This window comes from Podarcis melisellensis (assembly GCF_964234715.1).
Source record: "Podarcis melisellensis genome assembly, chromosome: 7".
In the NCBI taxonomy this organism is placed as follows: domain Eukaryota; kingdom Metazoa; phylum Chordata; class Lepidosauria; order Squamata; family Lacertidae; genus Podarcis; species Podarcis melisellensis.
In genome coordinates, this window is record NC_138539.1 from 37,578,639 (window position 1) to 37,604,299 (window position 25,661).

Sequence of the window (25,661 nt, forward strand, 5' to 3'; positions counted from 1 at the left end):
CAGCTTCCGGGTCATGTGGCCAGCATGACTAAGCCGCTTCTGGCGAACCAGAGCAGCACACGGAAACGCCGTTTACCTTCCTGCCGAAAGTGATATTGCACTTTGACGTGCTTTTGAACTCCTAGGTTGGCACGAGCAGGGACCAAGCAACGGGAGCTCACCCCGTCACGGGGATTCGAACTGCCGACCTTCTGATCAGCAAGTCCTAGGCTCTGTGGTTTAACCCACAGCGCCACCCGTGTCACATTATCCTCCTTAGGTGTCTCTGATCGGATGATATCCAGCAGATAGTAAAATTTATTTTTAATGTCTTCATCAACATTCTGTGTTGGCGCATAAGCACTTAGAATAGTAGCCTGTTGGTTTTTGGTGAGTTTTATTCAAAGAGTTGAAAGTCGTTCACTAATGCCGGTAGGGACTTTTGACAAGAGCTTCACAAGATCGTTTTTGATAGCAAAGCCTACTCCATGTATTCAATGTTCTTGTTCAGCAAGTGAGTGTTTTAGCATCATCATTATGCTGTCCAAGTCCGGAGACTCAATGAGCATACACAAGAGCTTCTACAGAAAGATTTGTGTTGTGATTTCAGGACCCGATCCCCGCTTGGGTAATGAAGGCACGTGGACACAGTATATTAGGTTAAGAAAATCACATGATTATAGCATGTGAAAATCACATGATTATAGCATGTGAGAAGGTATTGGCTTAGGCATTGGACCACAGCAAATTTGACTCCACCCACTCGGAGAGGGGTGAGTCTGATGAGGGCTTAACCACCAGTAGGGGGAGCCTGTTGATGCAAATACAACTATAAGCTCTCCCCTGATGTCACTGAGGGTCATGCCATGGCCCCCCACCACACAGGGCATTGGACTGGATCCACGACCGCCGGATTCCTTTAACAGAATACCCACACCTTGCCCTTCCATTCACCAACAACACATTCCAATGCCTAACCGCCACCCGAGCCCAAGTGGCTCGCTGGATTGGTGAGGAGGCTGGGAGAACAGTGCTGTCAGCAGTGCTGGAGCGACCTGCAGCCACCCGAGACCTCACTCTAACTAAAGCAAAACAACAGCCAGGAACCCTCCAGATGCCCCACAAAAATTACTAAGGCGAAATAAGAGTACAAATGCAGGTAAAATCACTGGACCCTTCCTCCAAACCTCACAACTGCAGAATCGGAACGTGCTTGGCTCAAACAAGACGACGACGAGCAGGAACACTTGATTCCTGGAAAATCTGAAGCGCAATGGTGGGGAGAGCTAGCGCGGCCGCATTAAACCATGCCCCCGCGGTGGCACCTGATTCGGTGCCCAACTGGGAGGCGTGGCGCGCCAGCGATGATGAGAGTGCAGGGAATTGTCTCCATGCGTGACATGGGAATTGTCTCCTGCTCACAATCCCTCCCCTCCGGAATGAGGAGAGGCTTTACAGGGCTCAGATCTTGGAACAGCCTTTTATACACATAAAAGAAGTGTCACTGTTTTGATATAGAAGATTTGTAGACATTACTCTTTCAGATATAGCATTATTTCAAGGTTCAATTAAATACTCACCTTCCCGTTACACTCTTTGATTCTGGTGCTACCAGTGTAAGTCTCCAAAAGGGGAATTCTGGGAGTTTTGCAGGATAGGACAAGAAGGGACTTAGGTTCTTCAGCATGTACAGCAGGGGCAGAGCTAATGAGCTAATGACCCTTCACAATAATTAATATACAATCCAGCACAATTCTGTGTATCTTAACTTAGCTTTAATTACATAATAATGAAAGTTTTCTATTACAGATGCATGATCATAAACATTACAACTGCTTTATATGGACTAGTCAGCTTTGTAATGCTCATCAAATCGTTCTGAAAGAGCTCTTAATATATTTCCTGGCCTTTTTTGGTGTTTATCCCGAAGATTTTCAATTGCAGTCTTTGTCTGTTGAAAGAAGAACAAAGGAATATTGTATTATATCAATATATTGCAAAATGGATATTTACAGTTATTCATATCTGTGAGGAAATGCTAAAGGGATCAGAACCATTAGAATAAAGAATCCCATTTTTTCCCAGTTACAGATTTTTTTTTTTTTTACCAAGAGCACTGTATGAGAATGGCAGAGATACAACCAAACATAAGTGCCTTGGGTTGCTTGGAACGTATCAGTTTTCCTGCATGGTTGTTACCTCCAGTTATGTGAGGAAAACTGCAGAAATGCTATTGAGTTATATTTCACTATGCTCAGTGCTCTTTTTCCAGAAAAAGAGGTGCCTGAACTCACTATGAACACCTCCCTCATTCTCTTCAAATGGCAATGGCTAACAGGGCTAGTGAGAAAAAACAGTCACCTCCTGGTTCCATGCCTGAAAACAGCACAGCAGGGCATGGGTAAAAATAGTAGAGTAGAATGGAGTCACATTCACGTGCAGAGTTGCAATAAATCAAACAAACATCAGAAGTTCTTCAGTAATAGTTTTATTGAGGATTAGGAGCGTACAGTGCTTATTGGGTCCCCCATCGGGGAGGGGGCTTGGAAGAACCCTCTGGGGCAGATTCTGGGGCATATGGTGGGTAGAAGAAGTCCTATTGCATGAGCAGATCTTTGTGCAGCACTACATAAAACTCATAGGTTTTTCGTGGTCTCAACAAGTTCCGGAGAGGGAAAGCTGACTGATGAACACAATGCACAAAAGTCTATATAATGAACCCGATCTCTGGTCGTATAGAATGAGCAAGTCAGTAGGCAGAAACCATTTTATAGAACTGAAAAAGAGAAACCAACGGGGGGGGGGGGAGATCCTGCTTTTTTACTTCCAGGTGTAGAGTTAACTTACTTTTTCAGCCAGCTCTGCAGCTGTTATATTTGGATCATATGGGATGGGTTCTCCAATATATGTCCTCAGTTTCACTGGAAATCCTCCATATACGGGAAGGTAGAAAAGTCGTATTTTCTCATATAACCATCTTGTCAGCCCTATGTATGAAAGGGAAAAGAGTCTGTAAGAAAGCGAGCTCATATCAATTTTGAAATTCGTTGGCATTCTGAGTTTTTAGCAATTCCAGTCAATCCATCCCAGAGAGGAAGAGTTAAATAGTATTTGGAAAAGAAAAAGCAGCATATTCTGTCAGCTCTTCTCTGCTCTTTAAAAATCAAGGTCATAAGTTGTAAAATAGACTGCAGAATATGGTATTTTTCCTGCTCAGTTCCCCTCCCTGCTGGGATTCCTACCACTTTTATAGATTATAGCTATCTTTTAAATCTAATAAAAAACTAAGCAAGGGCATGTTCACTCAGTCCTGAGACAGGCAGCACAACTTTTGCAGATCAGTGTACACTGAATAAACTCTACTAGAAAGTAGTAAAAAGATATTCTGTTTCTAAAAAAAAATGTATATTATTATAAAATGTTTATTGCCTGAAAGCAGATTTCTTGATACTCACTTGACTTTCCAATGTTCCTGTATGCTTCACAAATGTTTTGTGTAAATATAGGGATGATGGGCTAAAAGAATAAAATCAAAAATCAAAATCAAAAGGTAGCTGAGAACTGGAGAATTGCTTCACCCCACCCGCTCCACCTTTATTTTGGTTAAGGACTAGGAATAATGCTCCCCATCTGGCATTACAATGACAAGCCAGATGTAATTGACTTCAAATTGCACATGCTGTCCCCCAGATTTTCAAGAATTGAAGAAGAAAAAAGCTATTTTTCTTTTTAAATGTAATTGATTTTAATAACTTTAAAACAAAATAGAGCAGTGGTGGGAAATACAGATATCATTTGACCCCCCAAACAGGGGATTTGCCATCCTCAACTACTTAGGATGCTAGATCAAGGATATCAATACATTATGTCTTATCTAGGATAATCGTGAAGGCAATGCAAATTGCAAAAAGATCACTCACTACTTTTGCCTCCAAAGCTATCCGAGCGAAACCTGTGCGGTTACCCCACATTATGTTGTAGTCAGTACTGAAGTTTCCTTCTCTACCTCCGCCAGGGGCAATGCCCAGTGAATGGCCTTTCTTCAAAATTTCCACACATTCAGCTTTATTGAAATCTTTCACCCCGGCCGCATCTAAAGCTGTCTTCCATCCTGACAAAATAAGACCCAAATAGAAGAAGAGTGTGGATACAATGCAAGTGTCATTGTTCCAAAGATATTGCACTATTATGGATCACAAGCATAGCTCTCTGCCAATGCATTTCAACTAGGATTTCATGGAGGGGGACTTTCTGCTAATTCCTCTTTTGCTCAGATGTTCTAACAGTAGGCTTTTTTTGGAAAGCACATTGAGTGGGGTTGAGTGCTGAGGTGGCCACCTTTTTGGAAATGGGTTCCTCAAGTCAAGTTTGTAGTACATTCAAGTTTGCATTATGATAAAAATACAGTCCATAGTGCTTGCTGCACCACCCAAAACTTCAGTCCCTTTATGCTGCAGAGCTTTTGGATATAGCACATACTCACACACAGAGAGATACACACATGGCACACATAGAAGAAGAGTGTGGATACAATACAAGTGTCATTGTTCCAAAGATATTGCACTATTATGGATCACAAGCATAGCTCTCTGCCAATCCATTTCAATTAGGATTGTTGAAGAAGAAGAAGAAGAAGAAGAAGAAGAAGAAGAAGAAGAAGAAGAAGAAGAAGAAGAAGAAGAAGATGCAGCAGCACTCTCATAGCTGTTTTGAGGTCAGGTCAGGTTTTCCTGCAGTCTGTGAGCAAGGGCCAAAAGACCCAGGTTGACATTCTGTATTGGAAACATTGCCTGATTCAAATATGATGCCCGAAACATTACTGGGAGAAGAGGTTGATGTTGTAAGTGGCCAAAAGCAAGCCTGCCGTTTCCAACTTCCTTTTTTGTGAGGACACTTGCTGATATTTCATGTGTTGTTTTTCACCTACTTCCCTGATACACTGTTTTATATTTTATAGCATTGTTTTATATCTTATGGCTTTATTTTATATCATATTTCACATATTTTAAGAAAAAAGCATGATTTAAATTTAATAACTTACCTGGAAACCGATATATGCTATGATCACATATTGAAAAGCACTCTCTCCCTGTCTCCTTGAAAAGTCTAGCGATAAGGAAGAAATAGTCAATAGTACAAACTGCGTGATAAAAGATAATAATCACTGGTCCTTTAGGGAGATGTTCCATGCCAAAAACTTCATAACCTGGAAATAATATAAAATGCAATAAATAAATGTTATTTTGTTGAAAAATAAATGGAATATTGCAATCTTTTATTGGAAGAAAACACTGTGGTTCAGAAAACTGTAATTTATGATCAGTTAAAAAGCTCTCCTATATGTTGCAGCATTCTGGATACTAGGTTGTCTAGGATACTTGCTTAATTTTGGGCGCAGGTGGGGAAAAAATTGCCTAGTCTTTGAGTGAGCTAAAACTGTGACTTGTTGTTTCAATCTCCTTTAAAATTTCATCAGGGGCGACTTAAGCATATGCGGTGCCGGAGTGTAAAGATCCGCCTGGCACCACTAGGTTGCCCAGAGTTCTCCACCTTTTTTTAAGGGGGGACCCCCAAGTTGTTGACTTTTTTTTTAGGAGATAGTTGTTTATCTTTAGAATGGTGGCAGACGCAGTGACTCACAGCGCCAACTAATGGGGGTTCCAGCGCCAAACGCACAGGGGCGCATGAAGGTGGGTGCGGGTTCCATGCTAGAGGGGAACAAAATATCAGGTGGCACAGTCGCCACGCTGTCTGCCTGCTGCCTCCACATTGCCTGCTGCATGGCGGCTAACTGCTTCAACTGGGATCCATTCGCTCCTATTCGTTGGATTTGTTGCTGCCGTCGGCACTGTTGGCGTGCGGCGGATCCTGTCCAGAGATGTTTCCTCTGCTGCCACTTGCATTCCCCGTTGTTTTGAGCTGGGACGGCACGTTGGGCGGTGCTGGGAGCGTGCGGCGACAGCGGAAAAGCCAGCAAAGGAACCCACAGCTCGGCACATGCAACAGGATGAACCATGCAGCGCCCACAACGTTACATGGTGCTCCGGGCATGCCACTGAAACAGTTAGCTGCCATGAAGCTGGGGCAAGAGCCGACAGGCTCTTCTGCTGCGGGCAGGTTGATGCGAGTTTGGGAGTGATCGTTGGAGTCCAGGGAAGAGCCGCCTGCAGAAGACGAACTCAGATGGGCTCTGCTCCGCTCGGCTGTCAGCAGCTCTTCCTTAGACTCCAACGCTCGGCCCTGGACTCTCAGCCTGGCACCCCTGTGAGCCCGGCGCCCGGGTGCCGTGCACCCCTAGCGCCAATGGTTAAGATGCCCCTGACTTTCATATGGGTTATAACACTATATTTTCCTGAGCCTTTTTTATTTGAAGAACAGTATTACCCTTCCATACAGTGTTGCACATTCTTTCCCCATCCCTAAGAGCTCTAATTTCAGGCATCTTCAGGCCATTCTCTGAATCACTTTATACAATGTGAGAAAAAGTTTCCCAGACAGATGCACCCTTGACCATGTCCTAAGTAGCCAGAGGGTTTCATCCTTATGACCCAAGCTTGGTTTTAGTAATGTGTTTCTGATTCATGCTTCAACATCTAAAGCAACATTACACTCTGGGATGCAATGGGAACATAAGATGGATCCTCTTGATCAAGCCAAAGCTCTCTGTATTCCATCATCCTCTTTCACGCAGTGTCCATCCAAATTAGCAGTCATCACCACATCACCACATCCTTTGCTGACAAATTCCATGCTTTGTGTCCAGAGTTTATGCTTCAGGGTTACCTAGTGATTTACCATGCTCAAGAAAATTGCACCCTCAAAGTCTCACTACACGATGATATACTCATTAAATTCGCTGTGTACCCACCACATGGTAAAAACCAGTAGTGGTAACTATTGTTCCAGGGCCTCAAGTCTGAAATTCTGATGCTCAGTCCTATGAAAGTATAGTAGCTGAATTATTGGTATGAAAGAAACATTTACTCACCATGCCATATCTTTCCAAATATATCTAAAACTTGAAACGTAATTTGCTTTGGCTTTTTCCAAAATTTGGTATCAAAATCAGTTTCTTGATGGTTATTCCTCTTCTTGTAGACATATAGCAAAAATGAGATTGCACAGACAAACAAATACGTCATTATAACAATTGAACAAGGCAAAATCAGAAGCATACTCAACCACCAAGAGTGAGGCACTGAGCTCAGGTATTCTTCTAAGTAAGGAAAACTAATCCAGTTTCCCAGCATTTGAGTAAAGAAGCTCATGGTTTCCTGATATGAAGCCCCACGTGTATGCCGAGGAAGGAAACAAATCCCGTTAAACCTTCTTTGGTTTTGATGGTATTTCCCCCCACTGTTTACCTGGAAAACAGAAAATGCAGTATATCAGTTTGAACTGCCATCCCAGAAGCGTTCATGATTACATGAAATCTCCTGCTATGTAATATTTTCCTAGTTTTCCCCACTGTAACTTGCCAAGTAGATACAAGTAGATACAAAATGACAAGTGTATGACTCCATTTATTTCTTGTAAAGCAAGCTGGTTTCAGTCCACTGCTGAAGTATTAAGGAAAGTGAGAAAGGGTCACTTCTCTTTGAGTCAGCAGAAATGGTTCCCCGCCTCCTAAAAGTGCAGCTGCATGCATCTTGTGACAGTGTGTGTCTTTGTGCCCCCAAAGTAAAAGTGATCTCTGCTACACAGTTGTTTCTTGTACTGAGGCTATCCACTTGACTCAAATTATATGGAGCGAACACAACATCGAACAAGAGGGAGGGTGGGGGAAATAGTGAGCTGATGGGTGGCAGCATTTTGGAATTCACTGCAAAGTGCCTCTTTCTGGGGATGTGAAATGGAATAGCAGCATTGCTGCCAGAGAAGAAGAGATGCCGAAGGCCAAACCTGTTATTACTGCCTCTAGAACTTCTTTCCGGTTGGGTTATTGGGGACCATGCCACAATACACAACCATTGCATACTTGTTTACAAATTACTAAGTCATCTGAAAACAGACCTTTACATAGTTGAATTTTTATTTTACTCTATCTCCACTACATCTTTCAACAAAAAAGTATGGGAAAAGAGACAAAATTGATAAGGGTGTTGTTGTTTAGTCATTTAGTTGTGTCTGACTCTTCGTGACCCCCTGGACCAGAACACGCCAGGCTCTCCTGTCTTCGACTGCCTCCCACAGTTTGGTCACACTCATGATTGTAGCTTCGAGAACACTGTCCAACCATCTTGTCCTTTGTCGTCCCCTTCTTCTTGTACCCTCATCAGGGTCTTTTCCAGGGATTCTTCTCTTCTCATGAGGTGGCCAAAGTATTGGAGCCTCAGCTTCACAATCTGTCCTTCCAGTGAGCACTCAGGGCTGATTTCCTTCAGAATGGATAGGTTTGATCTTCTTGCAGTCCATGGGACTCTCAAGAGCCTCATCCAGCACCATAATTCAAAAGCATCAATTCTTTGGCGATCAGCCTTCTTTATGGTCCAGCTGTCACTTCCATACATCACTACTGGAAAAACCATGGCTTTAACCTTTGTTGGCAAGGTGATGTCTCTGCTTTTTATGATGCTGTCTAGGTTTGCCATCGCCTTTCTCCCAAGGAGCAGGCGTCTTTTAATTTCATGGCTGCTGTCACCATCTGCAGTGATCATGGAGCCCAAGAAAGTAAAATCTCTCACTGCCTCCATTTCTTCCTCTTCTATTTGCCAGGAGGTGATGGGCCCAGTGGCCATGATCTTAGTTTTTTTGATGTTGAGCTTCAGACCATATTTTGCGCTCTCCTCTTTCACCCTCATTAAAAGGTTCTTTAATTCCTCCTCATTTTCTGCCATCAAGGTTGTGTCATCTGCATATCTGAGGTTGTTGATATTTCTTCCGGCAATCTTAATTCCGGCTTGGGATTCATCCAGTCCAGCCTTTTGCATGATTAATTCTGCATATAAGTTAAATAACCAGGGAGACAATATACAGCCTTGCCGTACTCCTTTCCCAATTTTGAACCAATCAGTAGTACCATATCCAGTTCTAACTGTAGCTTCTTGTCCCACATAGAGATTTCTCAGGAGACAGATGAGGTGATCAGGCATTCCCATTTCTTTAAGAACTTGCCATAGTTTGCTGTAGTTGACACAGTCAAAGGCTTTTGCATAGTCAATGAAGCAGAAGTAGATGTCTTTCTGGAACTCTCTAGATTTCTCCATAATCCAGCGCATGTTTGCAATTTGGCCTCTTGTTCCTCTGCCCCTTCGAAATCCAGCTTGCACTTCTGGGAGTTCTCGGTCCACATACTGCTTAAGCCTTTCTTGTAGAATTTTAAGCATAACCTTGCTAGCATGTGAATTGAGTGCAATTATGCGGTAGTTGGAGCATTCTTTGGCACTGCAGTTCTTTGGGATTGGGATGTAGACTGATCTTCTCCAATCCTCTGGCCACTGTTGAGTTTTCCAAATTTGCTGGCATATTGAGTGTAGCACCTTAACAGCATCATCTTTTAAAATTTTAAATAGTTCAGCTGGAATATCATCACTTCCACTGGCCTTGTTATTAGCTGTGCTTTCTAAGGCCCATTTGACCTCACTCTCCAGGATGTCTGGCTCAAGGGCAGCAACCACACTACCTGGGGTATACGAGACATCCATTTCTTTCTGGTATAGTTCCTCTTTGTATTCTTGCCACCTCTTCTTGATGTCTTTTGCTTCTGTTAGGTCCTTTCCACTTTTGTCTTTTATTATGGTAATCTTTGTACAAAATGTTCCTTTCATATTTCCGATTTTCTTGAACAGATCTCTGGTTCTTCCCCTTCTGTTGTTTTCCTCTATTTCTTTGCATTGCTCATTTAAGAAGGCCTTCTTGTCTCTCCTTGCTATTCTTTGGAAACCTGCATTCAATTTCCTGTATCTTTCACTACCTCCCTCGCATTTTGCTTGCCTTCTCTCCCCCGCTATTTGTAAGGCCTCGTTGGACAGCCACTTTGCTTTCTTGCATTTCTTTTTCATTGGGATGGTTTTAGTTGCAGCCTCCTGTATAATGTTATAAGCCTCCACCCATAGTTCTTCAGGCACTCTGTCCAGCAAATCTAAATCCATAAATCTGTTCCTCACTTCCACTGTGTATTCATAAGGGATTTGGTTTAGATTGTATCTTACCGGCCCAGAGGTTTTTCCTACTTTCTTCAGTTTAAACTTGAATTTTGCTATCAGAAGCTGATGATCTGAGCCACAGTCAGCTCCAGGTCTTGTTTTTGCTGACTGTATAGAGCTTCTCCATCTTTGGCTGCAGAGAATATAATCAATCTGATTTCGATGCTGCCCATCTGGTGATGTCCATGTGTAGAGTTGTCTCTTGTGTTGTTGGAAAAGCGTGTTTGTGATGACCAGCTTGTTCTCTTGGCAAAACTATTAGCCTTTGCCCTGCTTTGTTTTGAACTCCAAGGCCAAACTTGCCAGTTGTTCCTTTTATCTCTTGACTCCCTACTTTAGCATTCCAATCCCCTATAATGAGAAGAACATCCTTCTTTGGTGTCATTTCTATAAGGTGTTGTACGTCTTCATAGAATTGGTCAATTTCAGTTTCTTCAGCACCAGTGGTTGGTGCATAAACTTGGATTACTGTGATGTTAAAAGGTCTGCCTTGGATTCGTATCGAGATTATTCTATCATTTTTTAGATTGCATCCCAGTACAGCTTTTGTTTCTCTCTTTTGTTGACTATGTTGACTTTCTTTCTCTCTTTTGTTGACTATGAGGGCCATTCCATTTCTTTTATGGGATTCTTGCCCACAGTAGTATATATGATGGTCATCCGAACTGAATTCGCCCATTCCTGTCCATTTTAGTTCACTGATGCCCAGGATGTCAATATTTATTCTTGCCATCTCATTTTTGACCACATCCAACTTACCAAGGTTCATGGTTCTTACAATCCAGGTTCCTATGCAATATTTTTCTTTACAGCATTGGACTTTCCTTTCGCTTCGAGGCATATTCGCAACTGAGCGTCCTTTTGGCTTTGGCCCAGCCGCTTCATCAGCTCTGAATCTACTTGTACTTGTCTTCCGCTCTTCCTCAGTAGCATGTTGTAGGCCTTCCGACCTGAGGGGCTCATCTTCCAACGTCATAACTTTTATATGCCTGTTGTCTTTGTCCATGGAGTTTTCATGGCAGGGATACTGGAGTGGCTTGCCGGTTCCTGCTCCAGGTGGATCATGTTTGGTCAAAACTCTCCACTATGACCTGTCCATCTTGGGTGGCCCTGCATGGCATAGCTCATAGCTTCTCTGAGTTATTCAAGCCCCTTCACCACGGCAAGGCAGTGATCCATGAAGGGGTTGATAAGGGTATGTGGGCTTTAAAGCACAGCTGTTTTGATTCCAATAATCACTGTGTTACAGGGAGGAATTAAATTTCTGCTTCTCAGTGTTATAATATCTGAAAAACTGTAAGTGCTTAATTTCATCTCCGCAAGTAGCAAACATCCTAGCTGTGTTTTAAGTTGACAATGTAGAAACAGGCTAAGATTTTCATACAACTGGTTTTTACACACGCACATAGACAAGACAGCATTTCTCTCTCTCTCTGCTGATCCCTGCACAGGAACTGACAAATAACACACTACTAGCGCATTTGCAAAACTGAGCAAAAATCATTTGTTGAGATTGCAGGGGGTTGACTAGACAACCCGTTGGGCCCCTTCCAACTCTACACTTTATGTTTTTATGAACAAAAACTTTTACTTACATTCCTGGTAAGCCTAAATTGCCTTCACTTTGGTCACCTCTCTCTGAGAGCAGCAAAAGTCTTGCCTGGTGCTCTACTTTTTCGTAGGCTAATTTCCACCACTATGAAGACACGTCCCTTTATGCGGAGGTTTAAAGAGACTGTGGTGGGTGTGCCATCTGTATGAGGAAACAGAGCATTGTGAAAAAGAGAAAAGGCTTGGGGAGGCTGCTTCTTGGATGTCGTGGCCATTTGTAATCAAACATAAAATATGGAGTCACACCTACAATCACATTCATAATGTACAATTACATATTGGGTCACAGATAAAGGTAGGAATTGTACTCGCAACACTCTGTCTGTGATTCAGTCATAGACTCATTAAGAACAAATATCCATGGCTTGTAAAAGCCAAACAGAACCAGAAAACATAAAAAGCGCATGTACCTTATCTTCACTAGCCACTTCATGAATCACTTGAAGAAGAGTTAAAGCTGATTAAAACTCATTAAAACCACTTTGTTGTTTAGTCGTGTCCGACTCTTTGTGACCCCATGGACCACAGGAAGACAGGCACTCCTGTCTTCTAAAAGGCAGATAAAAACCACAGGCTTTCCAGAGTGAGATGTTGCCTTGCAAGCTGCTGAGTCCCTTCCAGGCACTGTTCTACTTCATCGCCTGACACTCCTGAGAATATGAGGGAGCCCTGTTTGCTTCAGTGTTGAGGAAGGGACTTGAGAGTGTTGAGGATGACACTTGAGAGCCAACCTGTCAAGTGCCTACCTTAATTCCCAATTCTATAGCAAGACTTTGACAGTGGTGAGCATGCCAACTTGAAAATTCCTGAGTAATCAGGAATCCACCAGATACCATAAGTCTCTGGGAACAGACCACCTTAATGGATCCCCCAGCCTTATAGAAGGACACTGCATCATCACTTTGAATTTCACTATCGAATTATCCTTCTCAGACAATGGCCTCAGCACAAACTTCCCTACGAATGGATTTCTGCCTTCCCACTCCCTTGGAGAGACCTGAACTAGGGTATGTTCTGTCTTATGTGTTCGGCCTTTAATTTACTGAGATGGTCTCACGGTTGCCATGGAGACCAGGACCTAGAGGTTTTATGGTCAAGAGCCATGTGTTGCAGCATTTCTGGTCTGTGAACAGATAATGGAGGAGGATAGAGACTGCTCTATAAAAAGAGGCGATAAAGAAGGAAATACAGTAGAAAAGGGGGATCAAGAATGCAAGGCTTGGGTCTCCCCCCCGCCCCACGAGATGACTCCGGCTGTTAATTATTTAAGATTTATTGGTTCAACAAAAGCCCCGGTTGGAGCTCCACTAATTTCAGTCTACGTTGAAAATGCTGTCCATAAGAATAAAATAAAATTATTATAATTTTTTTAGAGATGGTATTTAACACCAGTCAGATTAAATCAAATAAACAAGGAATATTCAGTGTTATGTTGGAGGGGATGCCAGGAAACAGAATTATGTTCATATGGGGTGGGGGTGTAAATATGTGCATTTTTGGGGGCAAAGTATGTTTAAGGAGATAACAGAAATCACTGGGTTAAAGCTGATCAAAAGTCCAGAGGTAGCATTATTATCAATTTACAATGGGGTGGAAGGGGTATGTCACTTATTCTTCTCTTAGTCCCTCCAGATTTTATGCCATGCCGGGGGGGGGGGGGCTTCTCTTTACCTCCCTGGTGTGGATCCTATATATATATATATATATATATATATATATATATATATATATATATATATATATATATATATATATTTGTCCAAATATATATAAAATTGTCCAAATTGGTCTGATTTCTTTTTTATAGAAAAGTTGCTGCTTTAATGGTGGCACATGAGGCGTTTTGCTGAGAGGTCTTGATTGCACAGTGTCTCTGCGTTCAATACTGGAGCTTCCGTGGCTCCCTTCGGAGCTTTGGAGACTCCTAGGAGCGTTCTCTGACACCACTGGACCCTTCAGAACCAGAATTTTCCTTGTGGGCTTTTTTAGATAAGGTGCTTTGCCCAAGCTCCCTTCCTGCCTATTTGCAGCAATCGGGTCACTCAGGGCGAGCAATCCCAATCATCCACTATAGCCTGCAGCATTCCACAACAATACATTGCATTTTTAATATAATAATAATAATATAATAATTTTTATTAATTTTTCATTAATAACAATCCAATATAGACCACATTAATACAATACCAAATCATAATTCAATTAAAAAAGGTAATTGTCAGATTTCAGATTAAACATTTTGGTTGACTTCCCATGTTCTCATTTTAGGAAATTTTTAGGAGATGTTGATTCCTTTTTGCTGCTCCATTCCAAATTAACCCAAATAATACAGTTTCTATGTTAATCCTTTATTTTATCAGCCACTGATGTGTTGACTTTCATTTGTATTTAACTGTTCTATATCCTTTAATTTGCAAGAGGAGTTTATACCTGGTAACTTTCTGTGTGGAATGTTTTTTTTAAAAAATTAATCTGGGCAGACTTTCAGCATTTTCTTTTAATACTTTCCCATCTGATAACAAGCTGATATCTCATCAACACCATAATAAATCAAAGTTATAATCCTCCGTGGGAGGGTATTGCCACAGAACATCCCAATATGTTCCATGCAGTTTCATTCTTTGAATTAATCCATAAGCATTATAAAGTTGTGATTGATTCCCTCTTGCAATCCATTAATAATTGCAATCCATTAGTAACTATTTTTTTGCTTTGGTGAAGAGATGCCATATTGTAAATAAAGCATGGTGAATATATAAAGAGAAAACAAAGGCTTCTCTCTACCACATACCAATCCAATTTCGATTAAAATCTTCTCCAGATCGAGACCTTGGCACTCAGTGGCTGATTAATTCAGCAGCAGGTTAACTTGTCTCCTTCTTCCAGAACATGCCTGCTTCTCAAGTCTGAATTCTGATATAGCTTAAAAAACAGAAGAATCTCTGTGCATGGTGACCACTTTGGAGAGTTTCCAATGCATGCAGTGCATTCTGTAGGAGTGGGAGGCAGCTACTGAGCAATCTGCGAGTGTGAGCGCTCCCTCTGACCTGGGGCGGGAGGTTGCAATGGAATTACTCTCAAATTATCCTTAATTGTCTGCATGCTATGGTGAGAACCATTGTTCACCGTGGCGGCAAAAAATGGAAGTCCGCAATCTATTCATAACAATACATTTCAAACAAAATCAAAAGTTACACTACACCTTTATCTGCTGCCGTAATAGCACAGAACAATCCCTCCAGTTCTCAATCTCTCATCACTGCCAATAAATCTCTCCCCCTCTGCTCATATTCACAATAAGTTTGAGAATTCACTGTCCCAAGTGAGGGAAGTAACTCTTGGCTCTTGATCATAAAACCTATAGGCCCTGGGGCAGCTCAGGAATCATGGCTTCTGTGGCAACCATGAGACTGTCTCAGTAAATAAAAGGCCCATTAGGCAGGGCATGGACGTGGGTGGCGCTCTGGGTTAAACCACAGAGCCAAGGACTTGCTGATCAGAAGGTCAGTGGTTCGAATCCCCGCGACGGGGTGAGCTCCCGTTGCTCGGCCCCTGCTCCTGCCAACCCAGCAGTTCGAAAGCACTTCAAAGTGCAAGTAGATAAATAGGTACCACTCCGGAGGGAAGGTAAACGGTGTTTCCATGTGCTGCTCTGGTTCACCAGAAGAGGCTTAGTCATGCTGCCCACCCGGCTCCCTCGGCCAATAAAGCAAGATGAGCGCCACAACCCCAGAGTCGGCCACGACTGGACCTAATGGTCAGGGGTCCCTTTACCTTTACCTAGGCAGGGCATACCCTGGTTCAGGTTTCTGCAAGGGAGTGGGAAGGCAGAACAGAAATGCATTGATAGCGGGGTTTGTGCTGAGCCCATTGTCAGATAGATCATTTCCCTTTATAAATCCTTATAAAACCTGAGAAGTTCAGATCAGAAGAATCTTTATTTGCAACAGCCACTAGCCATAGGAATAAAATAAAATGTACTGAAGATAGAGGTAAAAACTTAACTATACAAAATACATTTTGGAGGTTTAGATCAATAATCAAATAATAGATCTTATTCTAATTGCCCCCACTAAAAACCTTGCAGATTTTGCTGCCACCTGGTCATCTAGAAGTTCATGAGCCACTGACTCAATAGTGCCATCTCCACATGGACATCATTGTTTTTCCAGTGGAATTTTCTGAAATTGACCCTCAAGTACAGCTGAAGGCAGATTATTCAAGCTTGCGAAAGTGAAAGCACGTCTGTATTTTGGAATTGTTAAATTTTGCAAATAGGGTGACCAAGTATCAAAATGACTAGGTAGAAAATAATCATAACATGGACAAAATTGCCTTATTGTGGCCAAACTATTCTGTCGTTCAATTAGGTGCTGTCTAATTTAATTATTAACTTTACTGAAGCCCAGTGTTAATAACTGCTGTGATGATAAACCAGAAAAGTAAATCTTTTGGCTGACAATTTTAGTCCAAGCACTCTTAAGACAATCTTACAATACTAAGTGTAGTAGACCAGTGGGGTTTAAATTTAGGCAAAGCCAATAATTAAATGTCTTACGCCAAACCTGTAATTCAACTGAGGGGAGACTAGCCTCTAAGCGCAATGAAGCATTTGGAACACAGGATGGAACAGAAAAAAATTGCCTTAGGAACTTAGGTTGAACAGCTTCTGTAGATCCAAGGTGAGGCCCTGTCCAAATCTGATCCCATGCAATAACTGTGCCAGGGGTTTAGCTTTAAACAGGTCTGATGGTATACGATTGCCACCTTTTGTATGTAAGAAGCCTGTCAGAATTTTGGTGCTTTGAGATGCTTTTTCCTTTGCATATTTCTGATGTGCTTCCCATGACCCTGCTGACTGAAAAATAGGGCAAAGGTATTTAAAGACTTTAACTTGTTTGATCAACAGATTATTCACATACCACCTATGGGTCCTATAATTTCTTGAAAATTTAGTTTTCTTTAGTTTGACTTCTTGCAATTCACAGCCAGGTGTTCTCTTTGGCAGTATCCTGAGAACGCCCTCATCAACCTTTTTAGGCGCACTTTTGTTTGCGATAGTAGTACCATTTATTTAATTATTAGATTATCTAATTATTTATTTCATTTCTATATTGCTTTATATTTTAAGAAAAATCTCAAAATCAGTTTAAAACACATTAAAACATCAATAAGACAATATGAAGAAAGTCAAATATAGAGTATACAGTCAAAGCAACATAATTAACTAAAAAAACAAAACAAACTAAATTATCCCAAAGATTTCAAAATAAAACATTACAAAGGAGGTAAACTACAGAATACACACTCCACAAAGTAAGTTAACAAAAAAAAAAACCTTAATTTTTTTAAACCACTGCTAAGTGAGGTCAAATATAAAATGCACATTTAAAACAGCATAACTAACTAACAAAAGAATAAAACATTATCATAAGCATGACACAGCTCTTTGGCAGACACTAAAAGATGGGGCAAAACAATCCAGTAGTTAGGGTTTTTTGTCAGGCAATGTCCCTCTGGTCTCACCAGGCACCGCTTTAGTAGACCTGGTGAGTCTGGACCCCACCCCCTAGGCCAGTTGGAAAGGGCCTTGCAGGGAGCGGCCTTCACGACTCACAGCAATACCTGAGCTCAGTGGATCACCCAGGGTGGTTATTTATGCTTCTGATTTGCTTTATCCATTAATGAGAATAGTGTATTTGGTTCTCTGTGCTTCCTCATTTTTGCTCTGTTTTTACAAGAAGATGAATAACCAGCAAGAAACTGAGGCTGATAGCAAATTTTGGGGCATTCCAAGGCAAGTTACAGATATGTTTAGAAAGATATGCCATGGTGAGGAGACAGAGCCAGAGCAGCCAGCTGAGATGTTATCACTGGAGAGTATTTCTGACCCCCCTTCTCCCAGAACCCGGCGTTCATTGAGAGTGCAAGAGCAAAGGACTCAGAGACAATTAGCCCCCGGCGGCCACTGTAAGGAAAAGTGCTGTTGGTAGGAAGGGAGTGGAGAGGATCTTAGTTGGAGCAATGCCATTGTCTCTTGCTGTGATGATTGAATAAACTCATTAGTAAGAACTCTTCTTGTTTTTCTCTGTTTCTTGCTGCCACCGGGGGAGGGGGAGGGATAAAATCCCCCAAAGCCTGACAATAGATATAGATGTAGACGTAGACGTAGACATAGATAGATATAGATATAGATGATATAGATATAGATATAGATATAGATATAGATATAGATATAGATATAGATATGATCATCATCATATTGTAAACCGCCTGATGAATTTCAGTTTTTAATGAGTCTGTGACTGAATTGCAGGCACTGCATGACAGAGTAAAATGGACCAACATGTATGTATGCGATTATTGCTCTGACTTAACTGATGAACGCATGCTGGACTTGGATCCTTCACCTCCACCTGACAGTATTGAACATGTGCCGGATGCCAGAGACCCTTTGATATCAGAGCATGTCAATCTGGAATTTCTGGGGCTCCAAAGCAAGCAATACATGCTGCATAATTAATGCAGCATGGTGCCAATGGAAGAGCTTTTAATGGAGCAGCACAAGGATTCTATATTGTAAACCGAACATGTTATTAAGGTTTGTGTATTGCATCATGTTCTTATCTCATACACATCTTATAGTGGGAGAAGCCACCAGCAAATGGAGGTAACACACTTGTCACAATACCTACCTTTACCCCTTAGTCAATAGCTGGTGTTCTGTGACCCAATATGTTGTTATGTGAAATGGCTGCTATTGTAGGTGTGACTTTAATTACAATAATTTTAATTACAAATGGGCACAACCTATTAGCAGTCTTTTTCACAATGCTTGGTTACTTCATACAAATGGCACACTCATCACAGTCTCTTCAAAGCACCACAGAAAGGGACCTTTCTCCATAGGGGTGGAAATTAGCCTACAAAAAAGTGCACCAGACAGGACTTCTGCTGCATCCACAGAGAGGTGACTGAAGCAAAGGCGATTTAGACGTACCAGGAATGCAAGTAAAAAAAAAATGTTCATAGAATCATAAAGTGTAGAACTGGAAGGGATTCCAAGGGTCATCTAGTCAACCCTCTTCAATGCAGGAATCTCATCAAAGTCTCTCATTCAGTTTGAAACCATAGTAGACCCTGCTTCGTTTGCAAATGTCCTGTTGTTGTTGTTGTTTAGTCATTTATTCATGTCAGACTCTTCGTGACTCCATGGACCAGAGCATGCCAGGCACTCCTGTCTTCCATTGCCTCCCGCAGTTTGGTCGAATTCATGCTGGTAGCTTTGGGAACACTGTCCAACCATCTCGTCTTCTGTCGTCTCCTTCTCCTTGTGCCCTCTATCTTTCCCTCCCTTTTCCAGGGAGTCTTCTCTTCTCGTGAGGTGGCCAAAAAAATTATTGGAGCCTCAGCTTCAGGATCTGTCCTTCCAGTGAGCACTCAGGGCTGATTTCCTTCAGAATGGATAGGTTTGATTTTCTTGCAGTCCATGGGACTCTCAAGAGTCTCCTCCAGCACCATAATTCAAAAGCACCAATTCTTCGGTGATCAGCCTTCTTTATGGTCTCAATTCCATACATCTCAATTCCACACATCACTACTGGGAAAACTATAGCTTTAACTATACGGACCTTTGTTGGCAAGGTGATGTCTCTGCTTTTTAAGATGTCCTAGTAGTTGTATTATTTGTCACTTCCATAGGCGCCGACTCCATGGGGCCTGAGGGGGCCCGAGCCCCCTCAAAAATTCGTTGGGGGGGCTCTGCCCCCCCCAATAATTTAAGAAAATTATTAGTTATATTATGCTTTGTAAAATCACAAAATTATGTTGGTATTTTTTATTTTCCTTGTTTGACGATAGTTACCTTTTAAAAAACATTCAGTAATGAGTTAAAACAAAGCCACTCCCGATCTAGAGAGGGGGTGGGGTTGCGGGCTCTCGACCCATCAACAATCTCGCGGGGCTGGCGTCAGCCCCGCTAGAAGCGGGGATTTCCCCTAGCTCATTAATATTTACCGCTGCCGCCAAGGGAGGGCCCTCACAGGTTCACTTAAGGTCGGGGCAGCCCGGGGCTCGCCCCTTTCGTTCCCCCAGCAGCAGCGGTTTGGAGGTCTTGGGCCTCCCCAATATTTTTTATAAGTCGGTATGGGCCCCCGCCCCCCCAATATTTTTTATAAGTCGGCGCCCCTGGTCACTTCCTATGCAGGAGTCATCAGAGAGAGAGAGAGAGAGAGAGAGAGAGAGAGAGAGAGAGAGAGATGCTCTCTCTCTCTCTCTCTCTCTCTCTCTCTGTGTGTGTGAGTTTGTGTCCGTGTAAAAACTAGTTGTATGAACTATGAGGCTGTTTCCACACAGTCAACTTAAAACACAGCTAGGATGTTCATTTCTTTTAGTCAGGGTTGATTTGAAGCTGGGATAGATATGGATGGTAGCTAATGTCAAGTGTGCTGCTCTGGTGCCGGTTCGCCGGAGCAGCTTCGTCACGCTGGCCACGTGACCCGGAAGTGTCTGCGGACAGCGCTGGCGCCCAGCCTCTAGAGTGAGATGAGTGCACAACCCTAGAGTCTGTCAAGACTGGCCCGTACGGGCAGGGGTACCATTACCTTTACCTTTGATGTCAAGTGTACACTACTGTCCAAGCCAACAAGGGGAAAGCATTGCATTCAGATTCAGATATATGTGAGATAAAAACATGTTGTTTTAGCTGAAACAGTGCCCCTCTGGAATACATCATTCCTCAAATACCAGTGATGAGGGCTTCCCCATTCCTAGCAAGAGTGGGTGGAAAGGATCTTTAATAATAATAATAATAATAATAATTTTTATAAATTTTTGATTAAGAACATCCCATTAATAACAAATCAAATCATAATCCAATTCAAAAACAAAACAAAAAAGTAAATTACAATCTGAATTATTTATTATTACCGTATTTTTCACTCTATAGGATGCACTTTTCCACCTCCAAAAATTAGGGGGAACTGTGTGTGTGTCCTATGGAACGAATGCAGGCTCCTTGGCTTCAGCGATAGCAACGCGAAGCCTCCGAAGCGCAGAGGGAGCGCTCCCTCCGCACTCCGAAGGCTTCGCTTTGCTATCACTGAAACCTGGATACTGTGTACATGGTCTTGGCAGTGGAGATCTATCTATCTACAGTATGTGTGGAGACAGAAGATGGAAGAAGTGTAAGAAGATGGGGAAAACCTGAAAAGTAACCTGAAAAACTGCATGAGTATATTATCACAATATCATATGGAATGCACAACAGGGCAGGTTTTCATAACTTCAGCCTCTGTAACTTGTAAGTAATTTATATTTGCATTTCCAAAGCACAATTCAGTAATACAGAGATAACCCAAAGGACAGAGTAAAAAAAAAAGTATTTAATACCTGAGCAAACTGAGAATTCAAATTAAATGTGTTGTTAATGCTATGAATGTTAACCATAAACAATATATGCCACTCTTCTGCGGCTAAGACACAGCTGGAATATGCTCTCCATGCTTCAGGGATAGCTGCCTGAAGCCTTCGGAGCGCAGCGCGAAAGGAGGCCAGGAAATATGTTAAGAGCTCTTTCAGAACGATTTGATAAGCATTACAAAGCTAACTAGTCCATATAAAACAGTTGCAATGTTTCTGACGAGATGTCTGTTATAGGAAGCATTAATAATTATGCTATTAAAGCTAAGCTGATATACACAGAATTGTGCTGGATTTTGTATTAATTATCTGGAAGGGACCCTAGCTCAGTAACTCAGCACCTGCTGTGTGTTCAGAAGGTCCTAGGTTTTCAAAGACATACAAGTGTTTTCTTGCCCTATCCTGCAATACTCCCAGAATGCCCCTTTTATAATGGGAAGGCGAGTGCTTAACTGAAACATGAAATAATATTACAAGTGAAAGAGTAATGTCTATAATTCACATCTCTTTTATGTTTATAGAGATAAGCTTTCACTTGGTTTGAACCTGTGGGCTACAGACCTCTGCAGTACACAGAGTTATCCCAAGGGGTCAACAAAGCAGCTGTGGCTGGCAGGTCCTGGTCAAGGGCCCAGGAACTCAGAGGCCTGCTCGTCTAGCACCCATTAGCTGGCTTTCTCTCAATAGGATGTCTGTGGAGGAAGGCATGAGGCCCATCTGCTCTCAAAAAGGAATGATTCAGCTTCAAGCGGGTTGACACAGTTGACCCTTGTGGTTCACCCCAACTCTATTATTCTATGATTCCTATGAGGCATCCCAAAACAAATCTATATGAATTTACTATATGAGTTTACTACATTGGGAACAATTCCACATTTAAAAATGTGATTACACACAGACCCCCCCCTCAGATGAACAGCAACACATGACACATTACACCGTGCCATTTATTAACAGAAATAAAGACAATATGGAAAAGTCATGTGTGAAAAACTAAGTACATCTTACTATTAAATAGTTTGTAGAACCACATTTAGCAACAATAAGAACCTATCTTTTTCTGTAGGACTTTATCAGTCTCTCACATCACTTCAGCTCTTTGAAGTTTGCTGGCATCTGTTTATGCGCAGCTATCTTTAGGTCTTGTGCAGCATTTCAATTGGGCTGAGGTCTGGACTTTGACTAGGTCATTGATTCTGTTCTTTTCCAGCCATTCTGTGATAGATTTCCTGGTATGCTTGGGATCCTTGTCCTGTTAACAGCATGACCCAATTTTGGCCAAGTTATAGCTGTCAGCAAATTGCCCCACATTTGACTTTGGTATGCAGAGGAGTTCATGGTTGACTCAATGACTACAAGGACTACAAGGTTCCCAGCTCCTGTGCCTACAAAACAAGCCCAAATCACCACCCCAAGCTGCTTGTGCTGATATGCTGTTTGGTTTTCGTCAAAGGTGGTGCTGTGCATTAAGGCAAGACATCTCCACTTTGGTCTCGTCTGTCCAAAGGACATTGTTCCAGAAGTTTTGTGCTTTTTTCTGATGCAACTTTGCAAACCTAAGCCGTGCTGCCAGACGCAACTTTGCAAACCTAATCCGTGCTGCCATGTATTGAATAATAGGATTATTTGGAAGGTATTGAATAATCAGGATCAGGTCACAACCTTGAGGTCATTTTGAACTCACATCTGTCCATGGATGCACAGGTTAATTCTGTGTTGATTCTGGTAGCTAGACTGGTGATAAGGAGCGGCCGCTGGCACCATATAATACCCAGCCTGGAAGATCTATATTGGCTTCCTGTACATTTCTGAGCACAATTCAAAGTGTTGGTGCTGACCTTTAAAGCCCTAAACGGCCTCAGTCCGGTATACCTGAAGGAGCATCTCCACCCCCATCGTTCTGCCCGGACACTGAGGTCTAGTGCCGAGGGCCTTCTGGCGGTTCCCTCACTGCAAGAAGTGATGTTACAAGGAATCAGGCAGGCTGCCTTCGTAGTTGGGAGTGGCTCCCGCCCTGTGGAACACCCTCTGATCAGATGTCAAATAGATAAACAACTACACAACTTTCTGAAGACATCTGAATGCAACCCTGTATCAGGATGCTTTTAATCAATGATGTGTTGCTGTGTTTTTATTATGTTCTCAGCCGCCCAGAGTTGCTGGAGCAACCAGGCTTACACTTACACACACCGACACCGACACTGACACACACACACACCCCTTTATCCTTTAGCTCCTGAAAGACTCAAGTTTCCATCTTAGCTGATTTCTTTCTGCCATAGCCTCAATTATGAATACCAGAGTAGACTGATCAGGATTTAAGAATTTGTTGGGCTTTTGTTCCTGAAGATGATGTGAACAAAGGCCCAAACTTTTGATCTGAAAATCATTGGGTGTGTTGGGGAATGTTATTACAGAGAAGAGAGGGAGATAGTCTTTATGATGCCTGACAGTATTGGTGTCAGGGACTGGAATGAAGCAGCAGAGGGATGGGATGAATCTCTCTCCCCCCCCCCCAGGTATTTGGTATCACTTTTTCTTATAATCGTATCCCATTCCAGGGAAGCTACACTATTCATATCTCCCATCAATAGGATATTTAAACTCATATTTTCCAATAGAATTTCTTCAAGGCCAGTTTTTTTCTGACCTTGGCAATGTTTTTTCTCCTTCTGATGTTATTTGAGTTATCAATATTCTTCTTTGTTCTTCTTTGGATCCAGTTCAGATTTTATATACATTACCACGCCTCTCTTCTTTGGTGCATCAAAGGCTACAAAGTCCTTTCCCAATCTTTTATTAATCAAAATTCTTTTATGGTTCTTCACAATGTGTGTTTCTTGAAAGCAAATTACATCCAAATTTAACTTTTTAACCACATGTTCAATCTTGTTTCTTTCAGTTTATTATTAAGTCCATTTGCATTCATCTTGTTCTTTATTTGTCTCTTGTCTCTTGTCTCTTTGTCTCTTGTCTTAACCTCTGTTGGTTCTTCTTCCTGTTCTGCTTCCATACCAAATCCCCTTTCTCCTGCTAATTCTTTCCCATATTTTCTCCAGAATTAGTCTGCTTCAGTGGGATCCCGCCACCTTTGTTTTCTTCCTTTACATGTAAAAGATTGTGCTTGAGGATATACCCAACAATAAGGGATTTTGTTATATTTCAGTGTATCTGTCAAATATTTGTTATTTACTCTGGTAGTGAATCTGTATTACTCTGTCCTGAATTCTCTTTGAATTAAAAAACAACAAACAGTCACTCAGCAGTTTGTTTGCTTGTTTTTGCTTTAGCCTATCTAGATTTCACATGAAAATTTTTGTCCACTGCCATGCTAAACGTTTCTTCTTCCAATTCAATCAGGTTAGTAAGTTATTTTATTATTTTTTCACTTAATTCCACCATCACATCTTCTGATATACCTCTCAGACAATCCTCTCTTGTGTCAGGAACGTGGCCCCCCAGAGCCCAGGGGAAGAGTTAGACTCAGAAATTGAACTAAGTGAACAGACTCTGCAGTTGAGAGTTGGCTGACAGAATTGAGAAAGGGCAGTTCGACCCCCCTTCCCGGGGAAGACTCTATTAGCTTTCAGCCTACTCATTACTTTCAGCCTACTCAGATTAAAGAGCTTTCCATCTGTTAGATATATAATTTCTACTCTGGTGGAGAATTTCCCTTCGACAAAGTGTAGGATCATGGCATTAAATAGAATGAATAGATTTGGGGCAATAACACAACTCTGTTTAACACCTGAACACACCAAATGGTTCACTTTGAGAGCCATTGTTATCTGTGATTGTTGCTGTCATATTATCATGGCTCTGGCTGGCTTTACAGCAAGGCGGGAGGAGGGATGGACAGGGCTGCTGCCCGGCTCATTGTAAGGCCAGCAAGAACCGCTGCTGGTTAGCTGAGCTGGGGAGGAGGGAGGGAAGGGGATTCCATCAGTCCCTCCCTCCTCCGTGGCTTGCTGTGAAGCAGGAAAGTGGGAGGGGAGCCACTTATACCCATGTAAGCGGTTCCTCTCCCACTTTCCTGCTTTAAAGCAACCACGGAGGAGGGAAGGAAGGGGACCCATGGATTCACGGCTGCAGCGGATTCCCTCCTCCTGAGCTCCCTTTGAAGCAGCAAAGTGGGAGGGGAGCAGCTTACACTCTCCCACTTTCCTACTTCAAAGCGGAGGGAATCCGCTGCAGCTGCGAGCAGAGGATCCATGGCTCCCCTTCCTTCCCTCCTCATTTGAAGCAGGGTGTGGGGGTGCAGTGGGGAAAGAGGGCAGGAAATAGATGCCAGGCATGAAGACACAACCCCACTTAGACCACTGGAAAGTCCACCTCAGCCTCCCCAAATTTCCACTGAGACGGCCAGGCTAATCTCAATGGCCATAAGAGCCAGAAACTTGCATGGGCTTTAATTTAATTAATTAAATTTAATTTTAAATTAAAACCATTTGAACAAATTAAAGATAAAGTGAATTGGTTGCAATATTATCAAATTAATGAATTATA

General features: G+C 42.2%; 3 protein-coding genes across 5 annotated transcripts in view; 1 reads left to right on the forward strand and 2 right to left on the reverse strand.

Annotated features, from left to right (window-relative positions):
• LOC309374806 (DGAT1/2-independent enzyme synthesizing storage lipids-like) overlaps positions 1-25,661 on the reverse strand; it is a gene marked incomplete at its 5' end in the record, with an annotated part of 204,787 nt that overhangs the window by 51,988 nt on the left and 127,138 nt on the right. Inside the window, one exon of the mRNA XM_081919986.1 lies at positions 917-1,154. The remainder of the gene's footprint in view (positions 1-916; positions 1,155-25,661) is intronic.
• LOC309373416 (DGAT1/2-independent enzyme synthesizing storage lipids-like) overlaps positions 1-25,661 on the forward strand; it is a 112,592-nt gene that overhangs the window by 29,584 nt on the left and 57,347 nt on the right. The window lies entirely within an intron of this gene.
• On the reverse strand, positions 1,441-11,875 carry LOC309373410 (DGAT1/2-independent enzyme synthesizing storage lipids-like). The gene is made up of 7 exons (XM_081917611.1): positions 11,720-11,875; positions 6,968-7,343; positions 5,021-5,185; positions 3,900-4,090; positions 3,435-3,495; positions 2,827-2,966; positions 1,441-1,930 (listed from the first exon to the last, which is right to left on the reverse strand). The coding sequence occupies exons 2-7, from the start codon at positions 7,245-7,247 to the stop codon at positions 1,826-1,828; spliced, it is 942 nt and encodes a 313-aa protein (XP_081773737.1). The 5' UTR covers positions 7,248-7,343; positions 11,720-11,875; the 3' UTR covers positions 1,441-1,825.

Bases quoted from the DNA above. Each gene is read 5' to 3' on its own strand.
- LOC309373410 (XM_081917611.1), bottom strand. From the start codon at position 7,247: ATGAGCTTCTTTACTCAAATGCTGGGAAACTGGATTAGTTTTCCTTAC. The intron at 2,967-3,434 runs GTGAGTATCAAG...TTTCATACATAG, and splicing joins CAGGAACATTGGAAAGTCAA to GGCTGACAAGATGGTTATAT. The intron at 1,931-2,826 runs GTAAGTTAACTC...TTCTTTCAACAG, and splicing joins CTGCAGAGCTGGCTGAAAAA to ACAAAGACTGCAATTGAAAA.